The sequence below is a fragment of the Haliotis asinina genome, chromosome 5 (assembly GCF_037392515.1).
Source record: "Haliotis asinina isolate JCU_RB_2024 chromosome 5, JCU_Hal_asi_v2, whole genome shotgun sequence".
NCBI lineage: Eukaryota > Metazoa > Mollusca > Gastropoda > Lepetellida > Haliotidae > Haliotis > Haliotis asinina.
Genome location: NC_090284.1, coordinates 8,522,401 through 8,544,103, shown reverse-complemented (window position 1 = coordinate 8,544,103; position 21,703 = coordinate 8,522,401). Strand labels below are relative to the sequence as shown.

Here is a 21,703-nt window from a genome sequence, read left to right as displayed (position 1 = left end):
GATATGACATTTGAAAATATATCGATACTGTTTCAGATATGAGTGAGTTTTACTCACTCCAGCAATGCAACATATATCACATTTGGGATTTCACATTCTTAGTACAAATTCTAGTACTGGTTTGGTTGTCTCATCCGGGATTGGAACCCGCACCCTCAGAGTGAGGCACCTCATCGCCAGCACACAAAGTCAGCCGTCTAGCACGCTCAGCCACTGCGACTTCCAATCATACTCCAGCAATGTCATGACACGGGACACCAGATATGGGTTCCACACATTTGCAGCCTCGTTAGTGTATATCCATGTCTCAAGTGGTGACGATCAGATTTGCAATTGATCTTCAGCAACCCATGCATGTCGTAAGTAGCGACTAACTTGACTGGGTGGTCAGGTTCGTCTGACTTGGGGGACACATGTTGTTGTATGCCAACTGCGTAGATCGGTGTTCATGTTGTTGATCATTGGATTGTCTTCTCTCGATTATTTACAGACGACCTCGATCTATATAGCCTGGATATTACTGATATTAAACAACCAACCAAAACGCAAATACGTGTGTGCCCAAAGTTTATTGGAGTTTGAAACTGTGGTTGATGGCAGGTCGATGTGTCAAGATTCTTTGTCGTGTATTCAAATTTGGCATACAATTTTGTTATTTTCTCTAATGAATGAGTGCGTTTGGTTTCAGACTTTTAAACTTGTGTATCCGGAGAAAGCATTTTTCATACATAATGCATATTAAGGTTTTCTGTTTATGTTGCATTTATAAAACAGAACCACTTCTTTTCATTTTTTTCACGTTTCACTTTCCCTTGAGTCGGATGATTCGTATACTGACTTTCAAAACAACTCTGGCCTTGTCGGTTCATTGACTCCCATTGTTCGTCTTTTGCCCTGTGTATAACAAAACGTATTCCCACTAATTACAACAGTTTGTTGTGTAACATACATGAACAACAATGCCTCTACACGGGTGCACATTACAATAGGATATATTTAATAATTCACTTCAAGGGAAATAATTTATTTGCATTGTGAGTGGTGTGACGATGTAACGGCCTATACAGACAGAGTCGTGTCCCATGCACTGCCTGATTTATGGCATTAATTAGCGGCTCGTGTCTGTTCATGAGTTTCACAAACATAAGTAAAGAGTACTTGTAGATTCTTGTTGCTTTCCCCACTCGTCAAGCTCTCATGTCACTGAAAGGTCAAAAGAGCATTTTACACACTAATGCACGAATTAGCACATCACACTTTAATAATGGACATACAAAGCTCTAGTGTGCATGCTCAAAGTGCTAAGGCATTATTACTCCGTTACTCCAAACTGCCTATTACTTATCCCACCGGGAACCCATCCAGTGCTGGGTGAACAGAGGCAGTTTTTTTAACAAATCTGCTTGCCTAAGGAGAGGCTGCATGTATCACTTCTGCTTCGTGATTTGGCATCTCTGTGTTAGATCAGTCTCCCTCCGTTCGTGATCGTCTGTGACCCTACGGAGTGAGTGAGTGAGTGAGTGAATAAGTGCGCTTTATTCCGCTTTTAGCAATATCAAAGCAATATTCCCGCTGGAGTCCCCAGAAGAAAAACCCGGCATGACTAGCGGGCGCTGCAACAACTAGGAAGTCATCACTTCCATTTGAACACATCTTGTCTTTAAACACTGTGTGCATTTAACGCATCAATAGACATCGTTCTCGTAAAATCTTTATTGTCAATGAATTTACATAACAGAACAGGCAAATTAAACAACAAAGATAACTCGGCTGTAACAACATTATGGCATATAAACAAGCAACAAGCGATTCAAAATATTGGCATTAAAAGATATTATTATTGTTATAGTTTTATAAAGAGCAGTGGTAAATTGGATGGAATCTAGGTAAATGTATAATAAATTGAACATTTTAACACAATAGTATTGCTTGAAAGTGTATTGCAAAATTGCGAAACATTCTGTTGTAAAAATGTTTTGATAAATATTCAGTAACTGAATTATAAACACGAAATAATCATGGGTTAATTTCAGAAAGAAAACACATGTGTTTTTTATCAATATCCTAAAAATAGAACAACACCTGCAGGTGGTTGAAAGGTCAAACGTGTGTACATGCTTCACAAGATGTGCTATAGTCATTTTATTTTGAACAAACGAAAAACCGGTAGTGACGTAACGTATGTGCACCAACAAAAAAGGGGAAAGCACACCTCGTCACACCTTTCTCACTCGCATAATAACTTGCTGCAAAATACATTTTGCAAACTAGTTCAACCTAACACGCTGGGTCAGTGCTGAGATGGAATCTATTGCCAATCTATTTTGATAAACACGGGGTTATTTAATTGTGAGGACACATTGTTTGACAGACTGACTGACTTTTACGAGACATTGAAGTATGTACAGCGCAGGCGATGCTATTTACATTTATGAAATGTATGAAATAATATTGTAAAGGGGAGCAGTAATAGCGGTCGTAGTAGTTCTAGTAGCAGGTGTGGTAGTAGCACTCGCAGTTGCGGCTGTTGTAGTAGTAGTTGTTGTAGTAGAAGTGGCAGTAGTGGTAGTATTAGTATTAGCAGCAGTAGTGGTAGTAGTAGTGGTAGAAGTAGTGGTGGTGGTGGTGGTGGTAGTAGTAGTAGTAGTAATAGTAGTAGTAATAGTGGTGGTAGTAGTAGTAGTAGTAGCAGTGGTGGTGGTGGTGGTAGTAGTAGTAGTAGTAGTAGTAGTAGTAGTAGTAGTAGTAGTAGTAGTAGTAGTAGTAGTAGTGGTGGTGGTGGTGGTGGTGGTGGTGGTGGTGGTGGTGGTGGTGGTGGTGGTGGTGTCGGTGGTGGTGGTGGTAGTAGTAGTAACAGTAAGTACAAACGTGATGAGGACTGCATTTCACAAGTAAAACAAGAGTGTTTAAAACCTCCGGAAGACAGCCACCTGCCTTGTCGATAACCTTGCATTCAGGTAATCCCATACTGAGCATTACAAGACAGATACAGAAATACACGCTCGTAATGCACAAACAGATACGGCGCTGTCTAAGTAAATTAGCCTCACTACTGAGTCTAACAAAACCTTATGGGAGGTCGCGTCAGGTAACCTTTGAGACTGACCAATCAGATCACAGCTTACCAAATCGCGAAAGTGGACATTCGCATATGCCTTTTGAGCTTTTTATCTCGAAAGGTTCGTCGTACCCGAACGATTCCGAATGCTATTTAGCGTACGCTCACTAACCGTGTCAACAGAAACCCCAAAGTGCAGGTCATATAACTGTGTTATATGCGGAGATCTGTGTGAGTGACCTGAATATTTGGTAAATAACTCAGATCCTTAAATATTAGCTGTTGTTTGATTGGTTAAATCTGTTTGGACGGTCACAGGTCGCACAAGGATTACCTGACGCGACCTTCTACTGGGGTTTGTTAGACTCAGTGGTGACGTGTAACGAACAACGCCGAGACTAAGTTTACTGAGATGGCGATTCGTCAAGGGGAATTACTGCATAGCAGTTATCTCCCTTTAAAAGCATCATGGATGCCCGTGGTCTGTGCAACTGTTTGTGGTTGTGCAATTCACGTGGACATATTTCTCTTGCTCGGAACTCAGTTTACAAACACATTCTGTTCACCGACCGGGAACCGTAATCTCTCATTCACCAAAGAAAGAAATAAATCTGAACATTATTTGTTTATACAGTTAGAATTGATATAGGTTGCTAAGCGTTATTATGACGAGTTTGAGGCTAAATTATGAATATGACCTTAAACTGCTACGTCGGAAGATTCTCTTACAAGTGACGTCACGAGAGACATGTCAGTGTGGTAATGATTTGTGCCTGGACATAATATACCAGTGTATATGTTATACTATAACGATAATAAACAGTTTTCACAACCAGTTTCCTTCTGTGTGGTTCCCTAATGAAGTATAGAAAGGAGTTCATATGTATCTAGTCATGCTGTGGACAGATGTACAGTGAGGTCTTGTAAGTAACCGATCTCTCATCAAATACATCCTCAAAACAATTATTGACCATTTCGGTATAAAAGTGGTAAAGACAAAATATATCAACATGGAACAATGAAGAATCAATCATTTTAAAAATTTAAAATCAAAATCATAGATGAATTACTGTAATGAGGACGCGTGGAAGCCTGTTTTCTGAAACAATATCGATACCATGGAGTAATAGAACTCGTGCTAAGCGTTAAAGGAAAGCTATAATATTTTCAACGATTTACAAGAAAATAGACAATTTGCCGCTGCATTAACATTTTTTCAAATCTGTTTTAAACACGAACCCAAAGCTAATTACAGCTGGAATATTCAGTACGCGACGGTTACAATGAACAGCGCTTTCCTAGTTACATATACAGCAAATGGCCAGGACCAGCAATACTTCGTGATATTCGCTTGTTCGTTACAAGCATAGTTTGCTGAAATACGACATTAGGATGGGGAAACTAGTTTTGCTATAATTGTGTCGAATGGTCGGTCTGACACGTAAACAACTTTCGTTGTATTTCACTCCAAAATAATATCTCTCTGTGCTACGATTTGATGACCTTAAATTAAGAAGCCGAGTCAGATGAATTCTCAGTGATCTTTGACCTCAAGTCTAAATAAAGGAGGCCTAGGTTTTGAGCCCATCAGATGTAGGCTTTCAAAAGAGATTTGACTGCCTCCTGTAACCCATCGATTCGGAAGGATTGATTTCATTCAAAAGGAAACACTTGCAGGACAGACGTATACGCGCTTTGACGGGTACTCCCGTCCGAGTGTAGATAACATGAAGCTAATAGGCAAATATGTTCGACCACGTGTGTGTAAAATATGAAGCACAATATCGTCATTTTGTACATTCGGGAGAGGTCGTTTAAGTTCGAGGCACAGAAATCAGATTTTTTATCTGAATTCTTTGAGATTTTGTAAGCTTTGCGGTGATTGGATGACCAGAAGGTTCGCCCTTTTCCGTAACCTCTATGAAGACTCGTGCCCCACTCCATGCTTCTTATATGCGAAAATACGACAAACCATTCTGTCAGAACGCGCGCAATGGATACGGTGTTTTGGTTAAAATAGTCCCGCCTACTTGAATCGTTTTTAGGCAGTGTGTTACTGTTTAAAATCATGAAAAATATGTATATCGTGATATTGAAAGTACTACAGAATTGTGCTGGCTGATGTGAAAGTTTTGATAAAAATCACGCGAGATTCAAATACACGCACGTGCGTGTGTTGACATAACATCTCTCTCGGCTCCATCTAAGAGTATGGTCTGACGATCTTGCAATTTAGCTTGTTGAGGTGAGTGTACGTGCGCTTCAAACAGTTTTAGGAAATGTAGTTTTAAATCGCTAGGATTTTCAAAATAACACTATTATGTCTGTATAACTAATCAACTGTGATCTGGGCATATATTTCACATCTCTGGGAATATTTTAGTCTGACGTTTTTAGTCTGACTTTCATTCATATATTTTCCGAGAATTCAGTTAAAATTCCACTTGGGATGTGACAGCAAGGTTACACAAATGTTCAGTTTGAGAAATATTTTGAAGTCATTTTGGAGTTTCTGCTTTGGGATTTCATGTAGCTTATGTTTTAAAAAAATAATTTTCATTTCCATATTCAATAAAACAATTCCCATTTGTAATTATTAAACCCTATCTAGATATATAATTGGAAATATATGGTGAACATCTGGTAGTAATTACGTCAGGATTATGTCTTAAAGAAACATGTTTCTCTCTTTTCTTAGTTGTGTCAAGGCGGTCCATTTTAAAAATAAATAACCAAAAGCAAAAACAGCAATACAATGTACGAGCACTCCGGGGATATTAAGTACCATTGGAATCGAAGAAACATCGTTCCTGTTAGAAGTAGTTCTGATGTTCCCACGCCAGTATGAAATCCTTCGAGAGGGCACGAGTCGCCATTCGGCTTCTCCGGAATAACACGAGTTGGTAACGAATGGATTCATCTGAACCGACTTTCTGTTAAGGTGAACAGAGGCCTTTGCACAGAGTGGTTTACATATGAGTAAAATACTTGCCGTTAACTATTTTTCCTTTGACCAAACACGCCTGCGAAAGATCTGCATGATTTTCGGCTTCACCCATCCTACGAGCCTGACACTGACAAAACAATATTAGTCCGAGCGGGCACTCCCGCTTGTTCCAGCGTAGCAATGGATGTATCGTCATAATACAAAGACTAGCACCAGTCTAGAAACGGTGGTAAATTGAGTAAAATTGTAACCATTAATTAGTTAATGAAACCAATGTGGGTGTTATCATTATGATTGTGTGCTGAACGTGGTAAGGCAAATGATGTGTTCACATCACCATAAAACATCGTGACAATATTCAACCAATGATGTCACTTCATGGTTACGTCACGAACAGAACACATAAGCTGGTGCTGAGTGAGCGTCCTAATAGCAATGGGTACATTTTCTACACGGACGGACTTGGGGGACGGAACCTCATGAATATTCATTGATGTGTATGTCCTGCTAAACTGACTATTTATGTGTTTGATGCAAAAGGTTCTCAAAGTACATGATGTCTTACCAAGGCATTATTTATCCCTATTCAATGTAAAATCCCATGCTCATCTTCTTTTTTACAATAGTTATACCTTTTTATAACTGCAAGCTGATGTTCGTAAAACTTTAAGTAATTATGTCACTACTTTTATCATTATCGAGGATGGATGTTGTCTGTATAACAAGTAAATTCTCATATAACAGGGACGGTCACTTTTTCTTAAATTTAACCTACGTTGTTCAGATGGGTTTATCAAACATATGGCGAGCGTATGTATGGACACATGTGACGGGGTCGGAGTAGGGTGAAATCTAACGCCACAACTTGAGAGTTATTCTTCAAAGATATTAAATGGGGTATGTTTTGGGGCTATGTTTCAAAGACAGCCATAGCGGGGATATACCATGTATGAGTGATTGTCTTCCGAATTGGTTCCCCATACTAAACACATGCTGGATTCGAACTAGGGACATGACGGTGACGGAATAACGAATAATCAGTATGCTACCCGTGTTTTCCCCTTAAATCCAGTTCTATGAGATGCCTAAAGACACATACAAACAGACCCTGGTCTTAATTGGTCTTACACCTTCTGATTGGTCTCAACAGCGTGTCAATGTAAGGACGACGTCCACGGCTTCACAACATCGTCTTCGCCTTAATGACCCGTAACGCCCTTGCGACAATCAGCCACAGTATGCAGGCAATGATACAGAACACCACGCCAAGCCAGGCAAGAGGGATCGCCCACAGAACGTCCACGTGCCGGGAAGGGCACAGAGGCTCTGGGATTTCGTCCATGGCGTAACACTGGAATGTCTCGTAGTAATTCTTCGTGTGGAACATGGACAATCCGAACACACCGAATAATGCTGCAAGTCAGAGTGACATAATATCAGCATAGAGGAAAAAAGTGTTGATGTTGTTTCAGAATAAGTTTTACCTGACACGCAACAGACAGAATACATTGCACATTTAATTTGACATTGACAAATACATTACCATCGAATAACCACACCTTATATACCAAACAGCGAAAGAAACGTTAGTTGCGAAAAAATGAAATCTCATTAAAGTAGGCGTTCATGTTTATGTCGTCTGTTTACAAACGTGACGCAGAGTTGCGTTTCTTTTGCTGTTCAGCATATATTCCAGCTTTACAGACCACGACATATTGATATATACATTCGTTTGTCGTTCTGTAGGCTAGCTTAGTTTTTTCATCTTAATGAAAGAAAATCAATACTTATGATTCCAACATAGACGTCACCATTCAGTTGAATACAATAAAATATTTAATGTTTAAACGAAAAATATGCAACTGCAGTAATGGAATTATTATTATCGATTATATTTTTAAGGACACTGAAATATGTACAGCCAGAGCGTTAGTATGACGAACTCGTAAACAGCTTGCCCTTGCATGAACCCAGTGACGCGATGATGCGATAAAGAACATGTGATGATATGATGAACATATGATACAGATAAGATGTGATGATATGATGAACATATGATATACAGTTAAGATGTGATGATATGATGAACATGTGATAAAGATGTGATGATATGATGAACATATGATATAGTTAAGATGTGATGATATGATGAACATATGATACAGTTAAGATGTGATGATATCATGAACATATGATACAGTTAAGATGTGATGATATGATGAACATATGATACAGTTAAGATGTGATATAACAAACATATGATACAGTTAAGATGTGATGATATGATGAACATATGATACAGTTAAGATGTGATGATATGATGAACATATGATACAGTTGAGGTGTAATGATATGATGAACATATGATACAGTTAAGGTTAATGATATGATGAACATATGATACAGTTAAGATGCGATGATATGATGAACATATGATACAGTTGAGGTGTAATGATATCATGAACATATGATACAGTTAAGGTGTAATGATATGATGAGCATATGATACAGTTAAGGTGTGATGATATGATGAACATATGATATACACTTAAGATGTGATGATATGATGAACATTTGATACAGTTAAGATGTGATGATATGATGAACATATGATACAGTTAAGATGTGATGAAATGATGAAAATATGATACACAGTTAAAATGTGATGATATGATGAACATGATACAGTTGAGGTGTAATGATATGATGAACATATGATACAGTTAGGTGTAATGATATGATGAACATATGATACAGTTAAGATGTGATGATATGATGAACATATGATATACAGTTAAGATGTGATGATATGATGAACATATGATACAGTTAAGATGTGATGATATGATGAACATATGATACAGTTAAGATGTGATGAAATGATGAAAATATGATACAGTTAAGGTGTAATGATATGATGAACATATGATACAGTTAAGGTGTAATGATATGATGAACATGATACAGTTGAGGTGTAATGATGTGATGAACATATGATACAGTTAAGGTGTAATGATATGATGAACATATGATACAGTTAAGGTGTAATGATATGATGAACATATGATACAGTTAAGGTGTAATGATATGATGAACATATGATACAGTTGAGGTGTAATGATATGATGAACATATGATACAGTTAAGGTGTAATGATATGATGAAAATGTGATACAGTTAAGGTGTAATGATATGATGAACATATGATACAGTTAAGGTGTAATGATATGATGAACATATGATACAGTTAAGATGTGATGATATGATGAACATATGATACAGTTAAGGTGTAATGATATGATGAACATATGATACAGTTGAGGTGTAATGATATGATGAACATATGATACAGTTAAGGTGTAATGATATGATGAAAATGTGATACAGTTAAGTTGTAATGATATGATGAACATATGATACAGTTAAGGTGTAATGATATGATGAACATATGATACAGTTAAGGTGTAATGATATGATGAACATATGATACAGTTAAGGTGTAATGATATGATGAACATATGATACAGTTAAGGTTAATGATATGATGAACATATGATACAGTTAGGTGTAATGATATGATGAACATATGATACAGTTAAGGTGTAATGATATGATGAACATATGATGCAGCTAAGATATGATGATATGATGATAATTGTTGATAACATAAGAATCATAGTATAATATGATCAATATGAATACAACTCGAGAGAGTTCTTTGTCATTCCTCACATCAGTGACGTGATTGACTCACCAGCCATGCAGTACAACACCCCCGTTACCATGCAGCTGGCAACCTGCTTCTGGCTGATGCCGATGAGGCCAACGACACCTGCCGTCACCAGGTCGATGAGAACAACGATGTAGCAGGAAGCAGCCGAATTCTGTAGACCTGTAATGTATTCACAAGATTACATAATTACCAGTGTGCATCATTAGCGGTGTGATTGTTGCAATTAGGAACACAACAGCAATATTTTGATCAGTATCATATACCATTCTTAGCACGCATTCACACGTATTCTATACAGCTGAAATAAGAACCTTTAGGGAACGGGTGAATAGTGTCGCCTTCAGCATGTTATATACCAAGTGTGTAAATAATCGAATCTGGACACGGAACAACATTAATTAAAAGTATAACCAGCGATTGCCGCCAGTTGAAAACGATGCTCTAAAAAGAAGCATTCCTATTGTAGAAGTCAGGATCCAAGTAGGAATTACAACAGAATTTTATGAATGAACTTGACCAGATGGCGCTAAAATGACCATTGGTTTCTCTGTTCATAGGTCATGTCATAAACATGTTCTGCAACCATTGTACCCAAGAGTAATCGAATCCGGGCCTCCAATTTGTCAAGTGGATTTTATAGTACGTCATTCACTCTGAGAATAAGTCGCCAACATAGCTTTTCCACCTATTATCTCACAGAAAACCAGCAGTAACCGTAGTAGATCATGACACGGTAAGTACCACAGACCACAATCACACAAGAACGCAGGCATTCGTGTTGTAGCTGTCTTCGATGTGGGCAAACATTGTTTCGGGTTTAAATTATTTATTGATATTATGGCGGCTTGCCTTGTCTGAAAACATATCTGGCTATGTATTTAAAATGTGTACAGATTCCAGAGTTGATCTCCCCTTATAATTTTGCATTTATGTCCAGGGTAACTGTGGCTTGGTACACAGCGAGGTAGAAGTACCCGTAGTAATGTGTAAGTGGTTCGTAAGAAACATTTTCAAATGACATAAGTAGACATCCAACTTGATTCGCTATTATTCTTCCAAAATGTGAATGTTTTCAAACATGTATTCCTGTCTGTGATCACTGCTGGTATATTTGGTATTTCGGGTCGGGGTGACATTGCTTTGATGCACAATGTTCCAGAAATATTCACTTTATCGTATTTAGTTGCTAACAAACATTTTCAGATGGCGGACGTTTCAGTCGTACATGGCATAGTGCTGCGTAATCTCTAACACATTACGAAGCTGGCTAGCTATTCTCGAAACGTTCGTAGCTGTACGAACATCTTAAGCCCATTCTTAACACATTGGCTACGATCAAAGTTAAGAATTCTTAGGGCTACGAACGTTTCGAGAATAAGGGCCCGACCTTTAATTACACAATACATACATTCATATCGATTTGTGGCTGTGCAGGATATACTTGCAGCGTGTATCGATTTCTCAATTTTTTGTTGTGTATGTTGCGCCGTGGGATATTAGTAATTGCATTGTCCATATTCAGCCTAGTGTTGTGTATTTATTTGATACTTTTTCTAACAATCGTAAACATTTACATGCATATATTATTCATGGTGTCACAATGACAAGTGTGTGCTCTCTAGAGAGACGTTAAGGTTTAATACGGTGTTCATTATACAACTCCGGCTCCCGCGAGAGTTTCTGATCTTGTTACGAGTTCAAGCGCTATCTCGCGAGATCGCGCTTGGCTGAACACTTATGCTAATAGAAATGTTCTGCTGGACATGGTATCGTGATCTGACACAGCTACAGGAGTTTGCCATATTTGTCTTTATATTTCTCGTATTATTGCCCCATGCAGAATCGAACTTGAGATGGTGATTTGACAGGTAAACGCTTCCACCATTAGGTTTACTGACCTGTCTTATAACAGGAAAAAATACTACCCACAGACGATTAGGCATTGATTCCATTGTAGCTATGCAATATGTACATTTGTAATACAGTGATGTTGTTTTTGAACGCTACATCAAAACACAATGAAATTTGACTTCATGGATGAATATCACGTGACGCAAGTGAACACACAAGCCAAAGGGTGCGCATCGATGACGAACTCAGAGTCATACGAGACGGTATCCCGGTGAATAGACAAAATGGCGGACAAACGACAAAGACCGTCAAACAGGTTGGGTTGCAATGAGGTCTGGGCGTGGCATTACCGGAAAACGAGACCACAGCAAGGTCGTCTCCGACATTAATAGAACGGCGTCTTAGCAGGATGTTGATGCATTAATTCTATAGCATGATCAATGAGATTAAACGTTTGTCATGGGATCAGCTAAGTTTAATCTCCATATAGTTTTACCGTAACTCTGCTAGAACAGGAGCATTAGGAGTACATTACATAGGAGCAATAATCCTAAATCATTGAGCTGAGTGATCTAAAACTAGAAGAAGAACTGACATCATGTGTATCACTCAAATGTGTAGAATATAAAATGTTATGTCCTCAGAATATTTTAGACTAAGACCTATCCCCAAATACGCTAATTCTGTCGTTTTTGTAACCTACACATAGATGACGAATTTCGTGAATTAATTATTTGCTCCGTTCATGCGGATTTAAGAATTTTTTTACATAAGTTTCTGGTTACCTTCATAAGGTTACTATAACCATGCACCCTTTGTTCCCAATTTGTGAAGCATATATATTGTTACGTTAGTATAATACACACATAATGATTGGAAACCATAATGCAATAAGAAATCTTGATTTACCCTTCGCCGATGGCAACAGTGCAGACAGATGTGCGATGTACTTCCTCTACAAGACGCGGTAGATATTTAAGCACAGAGTGCCAAACAGGTTAATTCCACGGTCACCTAGTAACAAAGGTCGGTCACATAACATACACATCCGTAAGTGCACCATGACACTCATGTAATTCAACAATACTTGACATTCGCGTCCACACCATACAATAAACTGTAAGCTGAGCGATCGAACGATCAGTCAGTTTTGTTTTGACAGTACTTCACATTCAAACATCGCCATATTGTATAATCAAAGAAGTTGTCATCCGTAAGAAATCGTGTCCTGAAGTTTTTACTTTATGCTGAAACTTTAGCTGTTACTGTATGTCAATACTGTGAGGTTATTGTTTACAATGTTATCTTTCTTTATCACTCAAATCCTTTAACTAAATATGATCTTCACTAAGACCATCCCCATTGCTAAAGTGTGGAACAACGCAATGTATACGTATGTTGTAATAAAGAAAGTAATTACACAAGACCTCAACAAAACACTTGTAACTAGTCGATACTTGTTGCTGTCAGTCCATATGTCATCGTTGTAACTAAACAGGTCAACGCGACGTTAAAACGGAACCAACCCCTATGCATTTAAGGTAATCTGAGAGGGTCATGAATATTCCCATGTTAAATAGTACACGCCGACTGTTTACTGTGACTTTGACAAATCAAAACTAATAGTATTTGTGTAAAATATCTGAAATTATACAAAATGAATGCTGTCGTCCTTTGCATCTACAATTGTGGTCACATTACTAATGAAATACCAGGCATACATGTCATTTTGTCTGAGTGAATCTACTTATTGCTTATAACAGGTTTTCAAAGCATTCCAGCTTCATGACTGTGTCATGAACAGTGAGTGAATATAATTTAACGCCGCACTCGGCAATATTCCAGCTATATGACACCGGTCTGTAAATAATCGAGTCTGGACCAAACAATCCAGTAATCAACAGCATGTACATGGATCTACGAAACTGGGATACGATGGTATGTGTCAATCAAATCTGCGAACCTGACCACCCGATCCCGTTAGTCGTCTCCTACGACAAGCATGGGTTACTGAAAATCAATTCTAATCCGGATCTTCAATGGCTGTCATGAACAAACCACGTATGACATCCTTGGCTGTTTGTACTAGTCCATACGTGTCCAAACTTAGTGCTAGCCAACCGCGATGACATGGATACCCCTGGGACAGAACAAACTGACTCTGTGCTTGTTTTATCTCGTATAGTGTGCAGGAAAGTGCATTCAGGATCATGCATCTTTTAAAGTCTTTTGTTAAGAGACTGTCGGTGATGGAACAAGCGAACTTCCAGTCTCCGGGAAGACGCTTTGTTTAAGCATGTCTGGGATGGATCTAGAGCTAGAAGTAACAACAGATCCAAGCTCTTGCGACACCTTAGATCGCCGTTTTGTCATTGCGCTTATAGCGCTAGATTGTAGGTTGTTCCTTTATCCCAATGGTATTATACTGATATTTCCACAAGACAGTGTGACTGCTTTCATGTTTCATGTTGACGCCATCTTCGTTTCATATTTACTCACCATTCTGTAAGAGAGAAATCGTGAGAATCTGCTGATTCCGAATGTAAAAAATATTATAATCGGCCCTTTCGCACACATTGCATCAGCTTTCATGAATATGATGATAAGAAGGGTTCAGTATGGTCAAGTGACAGATATGGCTATCATCGAACGAGTGCATGTTGTAGCTTTAGTCGTTGAAATAATGCAGTAACATTGATATCAAATATGTCTGCACTCATGAGGAACATATACCCGAGGCTGCCATGGCCGTAACGACAAGTACATCCACTACTGTTTCTCTAGTGTTTCGTCATGGCATTACTACATATGACCTAATGAATCACGGGTACCCTTCACTTGAGTATTTGTACTTTCACTAATTTCCGGGGAATTATGGGATCGATTAGATCTCTGTGAAGTTTAAAAACGGGGGATCACATGTTAGAAGCGATAATAACGCATGTCACTAGTGTCTTAACTGGTGTGGGTTTAAAGCTGTGGCCTTGCCCACAGAATAGCTGATGTACGTCAGTATCGCCTGTGTCAAGGATGGAAGAGAAGTTTTGGTGTGAACACGATATATAATACGATATGTATATTACGGTAGACTGTCACGACCAGAACATGCTCCCACACGTTTGTAGAACCAGGTTGCGAAGTCTGGACTATGATATTCGTCTCAGTAGAGTGCTAATCAGGAATACAAATATCGTATCCTAGCAACCACTGTGCCAATGAAATTGATCTTGATTGATGTCGTGATGTATATAACTAAGGGAGAAATCAGTCCATACTGTTTATTCTGCTGCTGGAATCAACCGAGTCGAGTCATTTCTGAAAGCAAAGTATAACTGAGAGATACTTGCTTTGGAATGACTGTGCTAAGTAGACACTTCCTTGTTAATCTGCACCTTCCGATTGTCCTAAGGAAATCCTGGCTCTAGCTATGTGCAACAGCAGCAGCAGCAACAACAACAAAAACAACAATGTAACGTCATGGTAGTGATTGTAACTCTCTGTCGTAAATGGTAAAAAGATGAGATAAAATTAAGAAAATGATCACAATGACAGTATTCCACTTCGAAGTTTGAAACCTTTTCTGTGAATATCCCACCAACCGTGTGGGATGTCAATGGAAACCCATTGGTTTTGAAAATCTGAATATCTGATCACAGGCTGATCAGTCGGTGATGCGTCCAGGTGTCTTAAATGTTATTCATTAGCTAAAAGCACCAAACCTGGATTCATACTGTGACAATGGGAACTCGCCAATCCACACTAAACCAATTCACTACGACTTGAAAACTGTAACCTCATGCACGAGTCCCCTGGTATAATAAACGTACAACATGTTATCTATTATATAATACTTCTCAGAAAGAAATTCTTTCTTATTGCAATAACTATCATGCTTTGGCTATGTAACTACAAATGGTTGACTGGAGGTAGCTTCATCCGTGTTCCTTGATTCTCATAAATATTTATTGTTTAACGTCACACTCAGCAATATTCAAGCTATTTGGGGAAGGGGTTAGTTGTTGGTTGACGTGTGAGCGACAGTTAGAAGATATTCATGTCTGGACAAGTCAATCCAGTGATAGACACCATGATCATTGTTCTAAGCAACGGGGACACGATGACATCAACCAAGTTAGCGAGCGACAAGATGTTATACCACAAGAATAGGTTGCTGAAGACAGGATGCTTGCATCCTATCACCTAACTCCACATGCATTAATATTGGAGGAATTAAAATGTTTGTCCACTGGAAAGACTGAAAGTTGTTTGTCGTTGTGTTATGGCTAACGTCAACAATACCCCAGCTTAGAACTGTTGATTCCAGCAGCAGAATACACCAGCAGAAAACTGAAGCATACGTTCCAACGCATAGAATGACGTCGTAATACACGACGTCATAGAGGTATAGCAACAGCGGATTTGGTAAATTGAACAATTGTTTGCAGTCATATTAGTACAACCATGGGTCTCTGATCTTTGGAAAATAGGTGACTTTTACAGGCGTCATTTCAGACATATAGACCAAGATTGGAAAATGGACACATTTGCGGAACCTGAGGAAGTTCCATATGCTTGTCATAGAAGAAATACAGTTCCTGTCATTTACAAGACGGCATGAATTGAAATTCCGAGAGGTCCTAAACTGATTAGAATGAGACTCTACCACCCCGTGCAGGAAACAACATAAGTGTCCACAGTTATTATTTTAATTCATTTTGAGAGTAACGTCATATTAATCGCCATGGGTTATCAATGAGGAAATATACATTATTTCTGACACTGTAATCTGACCTCCTGGCGGTCCTCTATTCTTTATATGAAGATATAGTTCTTTACGTATATGTGATCATTGCTCGACTACTGGTTTAATTTTCTGTAACAGTCGTATATTTTGTAAATGAATGAATACATTTGGACATTTGTGTGCTGCCCTTGACAGTTACCGCCGAGTCAATCATTCAATCAAAGTCATTCTTCCATGTTTGAAGAAAACGTGACTATAGTGGCGTGAGTGATGCACCTCAAGTACACCCAGGAACATAGCTAAGCGCACACTAAGACTTCCCTTGACTTGTCTACTCTTGATGTTCAGGTGACATTTTTCCCCCTGGAATAGCATTATAAGTTGCTACTGACACGTATCGAGTCCCTCGTCTGTACGACGTTGCAGTTTTGCATCTCTTGTTTAAAAGAGTCCATCTGATTGGTTGTCGGTTGCATGGGCGAGAAAACATACGTTTAGTTCGAGACGACAATCGGTGATGGAGATGTTGATGTCATTTCCTACACGAAGCTTTTATTGGTAACTTGCCTCTGGTCATTTATCAAAACAGAATGAATATATAATGCGGGGTATCCGTGCATGGCCGTATACCTGGTCCATCCCTTTTTACCATGTAAGTCTAGATTACTAGTGATGTATGCCAAGTGGGACAGAGTACCAAAATACACTGGCATTAGAATTCTATGCACAATGCAGTCGCTATGCCCAAGGGAAGTGTTAATTGTATATTATCGACAATACGATGAACATGATATTTATTCACAGGACGACTTCATTATAAGGCAAATGTTGATATTATATTATCAGTAGAAGGTTAAAATTGTATAATACAATGAATGTGTTGAAACGATATTAATAACTACACAGAGATCGTGTTGGCGCTGTTAAAAGACAAATAATCGGTTAATGTAACATAAACAATATAAGCAACGTATGAATGTTGTAATATTTACCGATCAACGGAGAACAGACTGATAAATGGTATTTAGTTTCAGATCCACAAGTTTTGTCCTTAACTGAGTATCTAACTTTTTTGAAACGCCGAAGAGGGTATTCAGTTGGGGATAATATCTTAACGACTGCAATCAACACAATGCTACAGGGAGCGATGGTCTTGTTACCTGGGTGCAAACAAGATTTGTTTGTATATATATTATAACGAATTGTCTGGTTTACAGTTACACAAATAGCACCACGCGTTAAGTTTCAGGTTCAGTTTAGCATTGTCTGTGTCCAGGGAACATGTGAAATCCTACATTGATAACAGTATTTTCCTGAAAACTTATTTACAATATTGTATCCCCACACTATTGTTGTCACAGAAGACGGGGCCTAAGGTGACGAAGGAATATCACATTTTTAACTCCATCATGGAAGAATGCATGTCGTTGTTCTCAGGACGTTCGGGGACTGGATTGGCTGATATCAACACAGACATTCACGACAAACCTGGACTACTGGCCACTGTAGCATAAGACAAAAATTAACATTGATCGCAAATGTACGAAATAGCCATACTGCGTCTGTCGTTAAGGCTATAAGAACTAAGACAGGTGACTTATAAAATTAGTATTGGGGAATGAACCTGGATTGTTAACCGCATATAGATGGAAGGTCATCGCTGAGAATAAGTTTCATTATGGCGTTATTTCATACACTGATGTCAGATGTCACGAAACATATTGTCAACAAGACCATATATATTTGACATGTACTACGTCATCAGTGTCATTTACAGACGAGCATGGTATAATAACTAGTTTTCTATTGTCAACATTGACGAAGCCATATGAATCGATGACAGCTGCGAAACACAACTGACAGCTGTCAATAATCGGCGCTGAAATGAACATTGTCTCGTGACTCACGTGCAATCTGCATGGCGGGCTTGGTGAATACGCTAGAGTCCTCGTTGTAGTCGGTGACGAAAGTGAAACATTTGGTTGGGTTAAAACGATAAGATTCTGGTATCATGGTCCGGTCTTCGTCTGAAAGAACACAAGAATATGTGGTGCTATAGGTGTAAAACTGTGGTTTCAAATATTGGAAATTGTAAGAGAAAGAGAGACGATTTTGGTTTAAGGCGAACACCAATCTCGAACACTGACGATTGAAACACGCGTTTACTACTTTCAATGAACTTTAATAACTTTAATCCTCTACCTGCACAGTGAGGATAAATCTGAAGAATACGCACACGCACGCACACACACACACAGAGAGAGAGAGAGAGAGAGAGAGAGAGAGACAGAGAGAGAGAGAGAGAGAGATAGAGTCTATTGTTCGCTGTTAAAAGATAGTGCTCTAGTTCCTGGACTATTCAGTTAGACCTAAAAGGGACATTACAGGAAAAAAACACAAGAAAATACATATATTTCAATGACTGTAATTGACTTTATTCACTGACACTTTTGAAACAAAACCCGAAAAAACGCAGTGAGAAATATTTGTTACTGTAGACATGTGATAAGAATTCTCTAGTCTGTTCAAAAGACCATACCTAAGACTCATACTAAACTGTTGTAGATACCAATTCTTTATATGATAGTTGACAAAACGGACGGCCAAATGTCGGTTAACGATAAATATCAACACCTTATTTGAGTCGGGGTAAAACGAAACAAAAAGGAAATTATTATTATATTCTTTGCCCTACTGTTCTACATACCCAAGTCTAAAGGTCATACGGTCTCTCAGCTGCAGTGCCATTTTAGAAGAAAACGTAAACCGTTATTCCCATATTATGTTTGTGGTTACCATGGCAATTCATCCATTATGGAATCCCCTCTGAGCTGAAGGCAGGCAGTAAAAGTCTATAATGAGTGGAAAATACTCCCTTGGAAACAAGAACAAATACATTTCGGCATGTTGTATTAGCAACCGTGTCGATACAATGCAAGGTACAAACCACAGCCTTATAATAAGGGGCAAAATATATCGAATCTGAACAATAATCAGGCAACGTACACAAACCTTCCTTTTACGTACAGTCCTAATACATCATCATTGGAAGTACCTATTATGTCTTAAAAGAACGACAATAATTAAGCTATCAAAGGTATTGATTTCCGACATATAATTGTTTCCGTTTTTTTGCTGTCTTGAAACTCCCTGTTCGCTCAATTACCTCCCTCGTAGCTTTCCTTCTAACTCAGTCGGATATCCTCGGGACACTACGTCACTGGGGCATATTAATGTTTTGCGGGATTCATAAGACCGGCTTGGTATGTTCCGGCGGCATTTCGATCGATACCTCCGTCAATGACGTCATTGCAACGTCGGGGCGCCAGTGAAGACGTTGTAGTTGCCGTTGTGTGAAAGGGATCCTTGTAGAGAATGCCGATATAGGTTTTAGCAAGACTCTAATTTCCTGTTTTCGTGTAAGAATTTTATTACCCCAAAGGAGTGGTGCAGAGTGTCCAATGAATATAGGTAATGCCAATCAATGAAATATGGGGCTGTAAACTGGAGGAGGTGCTGAGGCATTCGAGATGAAGTGTGCATCATTGATGATGTATCGTCTTTCATCATTTACCCCCTTCCCCTTCATCCTCCGTTCACCATTGTATTTTGAAACGTTATGGTTCAAGATATTTTAACGTTCTCAACGGTATCCTCCCCAAACTGCCACATCTCAAAACTTTCACAGCAAACACATTTCAGGTTGACTACACACATTTTGGCATACTAATTACCCCTGTCTGTAAGGGTTCAGCCCATTAATGAGTAATGCATATAAACAATCACTTAGTAATAGAAGTTATATTAAGGCACGGTTATTAACAAAATACATTAACATAATCGTCCATGTAGTACATTTATATCTGCTGAACTACATTTTTATATAAAACTTCTGTCCTATCATATCACAAGCACATATGAGAGTCAGTCTTTTCGTCTTGTCATCTATAGTAGATTAAAACAATTCATATTGAATATCACTGATGTGGCCTTTAAAGCCTACAGTCATAGGCTTCAGCTCAGGGAGATACAAAATTTCATGATGCGTGTGCATTTCCTGTATGACGCGTTTTAGCGATCCACCACAAACGTACAAGTAACGTTTTTCTTTTTTTGAATGTAGCTTTTTCTGAAACGCCTTGTCGTCGGCACCCGTTACCCCACAAGCTGGGATTCAGCACGGATTAGTTTGTGTCAAACATTTTTTAAAAATCAGTTTTTTCTTATGGGTTTTCTTATCACCATGTAGAATCTGAATTGTTGTCACCTAAATGTGGCTCAGTTCAGCTCCGGATAACATGAACAAAGCTATATACATTGGGATGGTTGCGGCCAGTTTTGCGAAGCATTTCCTGCCAGGCTTGCTTAGCACCCTCAGTGTGATATTAGTTATCAGTCTGGTATTTTATCAGTTTGGAATCTCTCCCAAGATTATGATTTTAGACCACCCCTTTAATAACAACAACATCACTAATCATACTCCTCTACCTGCACAGTGAGGATAAAGCTGAAGAATACGCACACGCACACACACACACACACACACAGAGAGAGAGAGAGAGAGAGAGAGAGAGAGAGAGAGAATGAGAGAGAGAGAGATAGAGTCTATTGTTCGCTGTTTAAAGATAGTGCTCTAGTTCCTGGACTATTCAGTTAGACCTAAAAGTGACATTACAGGAAAAAAACACAAGGAGGTGATTAGGATCGTTATCTGTTGTTTCTGTTCCGTGCATGCCCTAGGCTATCCGATTTCCTAAACAAGGGAGATAAGAAGCTGGCTATTCTCGATACGTTCGTAGCCCTACGAAGTTCTTAAGGCTATTCTTAACACAGTGGCTACGACCAAAGTTACGAATTCTTAGGGCTACGAACGTTTCGAGAATAAGGGTTTTTTTTAACAATGTGTGGTAGTATTGGGATGTGGATGCTTTGGGACAGATTCTTCTCAACATCCATTTAAATTCCTTTCAAACCTGTCTGCATGTATATCTCAGCTGAAGATAGAGTAAGTGAGCGAGCGAGTGAGTATGGCTTTACGCCGTGTGTGGTAATAGCCCAGCAATATCAAGTCGGGTAACACAAGAAATGAAATATGAGGAATCGAACTCGAGTCTTTGGCGAACACTTCAACCACTGGCTAGACCGCAGCTCGCATTTAACATTGAAGCTGAAGGAAAAATGCTTTATTTGGTACACCTCATAAAGCAGAGCCTGTGTGCTGTCAGATAGGTCCAAATACCACATTTGCATTGACGCCTTGAACGGCATAGTGTTTTGTGAAATATGCAGTCCAAAGAAAACAGTTCATAAAATGTTAATGAATAAATCACCTGGCAAATATATTTTCGCAGTTACAGTTACATTTTGTTT

General features: G+C 38.7%; 1 protein-coding gene across 1 annotated transcript in view; it reads right to left on the bottom strand.

Moving 5' to 3' along the window:
• Positions 1–1,698: 1,698 nt before the first annotated feature.
• The window catches only part of LOC137284599 (uncharacterized), a 31,304-nt gene continuing 11,299 nt past the window's right edge, over positions 1,699–21,703 (bottom strand). The window contains exons 2-4 of the mRNA XM_067816481.1: positions 18,241–18,360; positions 9,760–9,897; positions 1,699–7,418 (exon numbers count right to left, since the gene is read on the bottom strand). Coding sequence (XP_067672582.1) covers positions 7,186–7,418; positions 9,760–9,897; positions 18,241–18,360 — 491 coding nt within the window. The 3' untranslated portion in view covers positions 1,699–7,185. The remainder of the gene's footprint in view (positions 7,419–9,759; positions 9,898–18,240; positions 18,361–21,703) is intronic.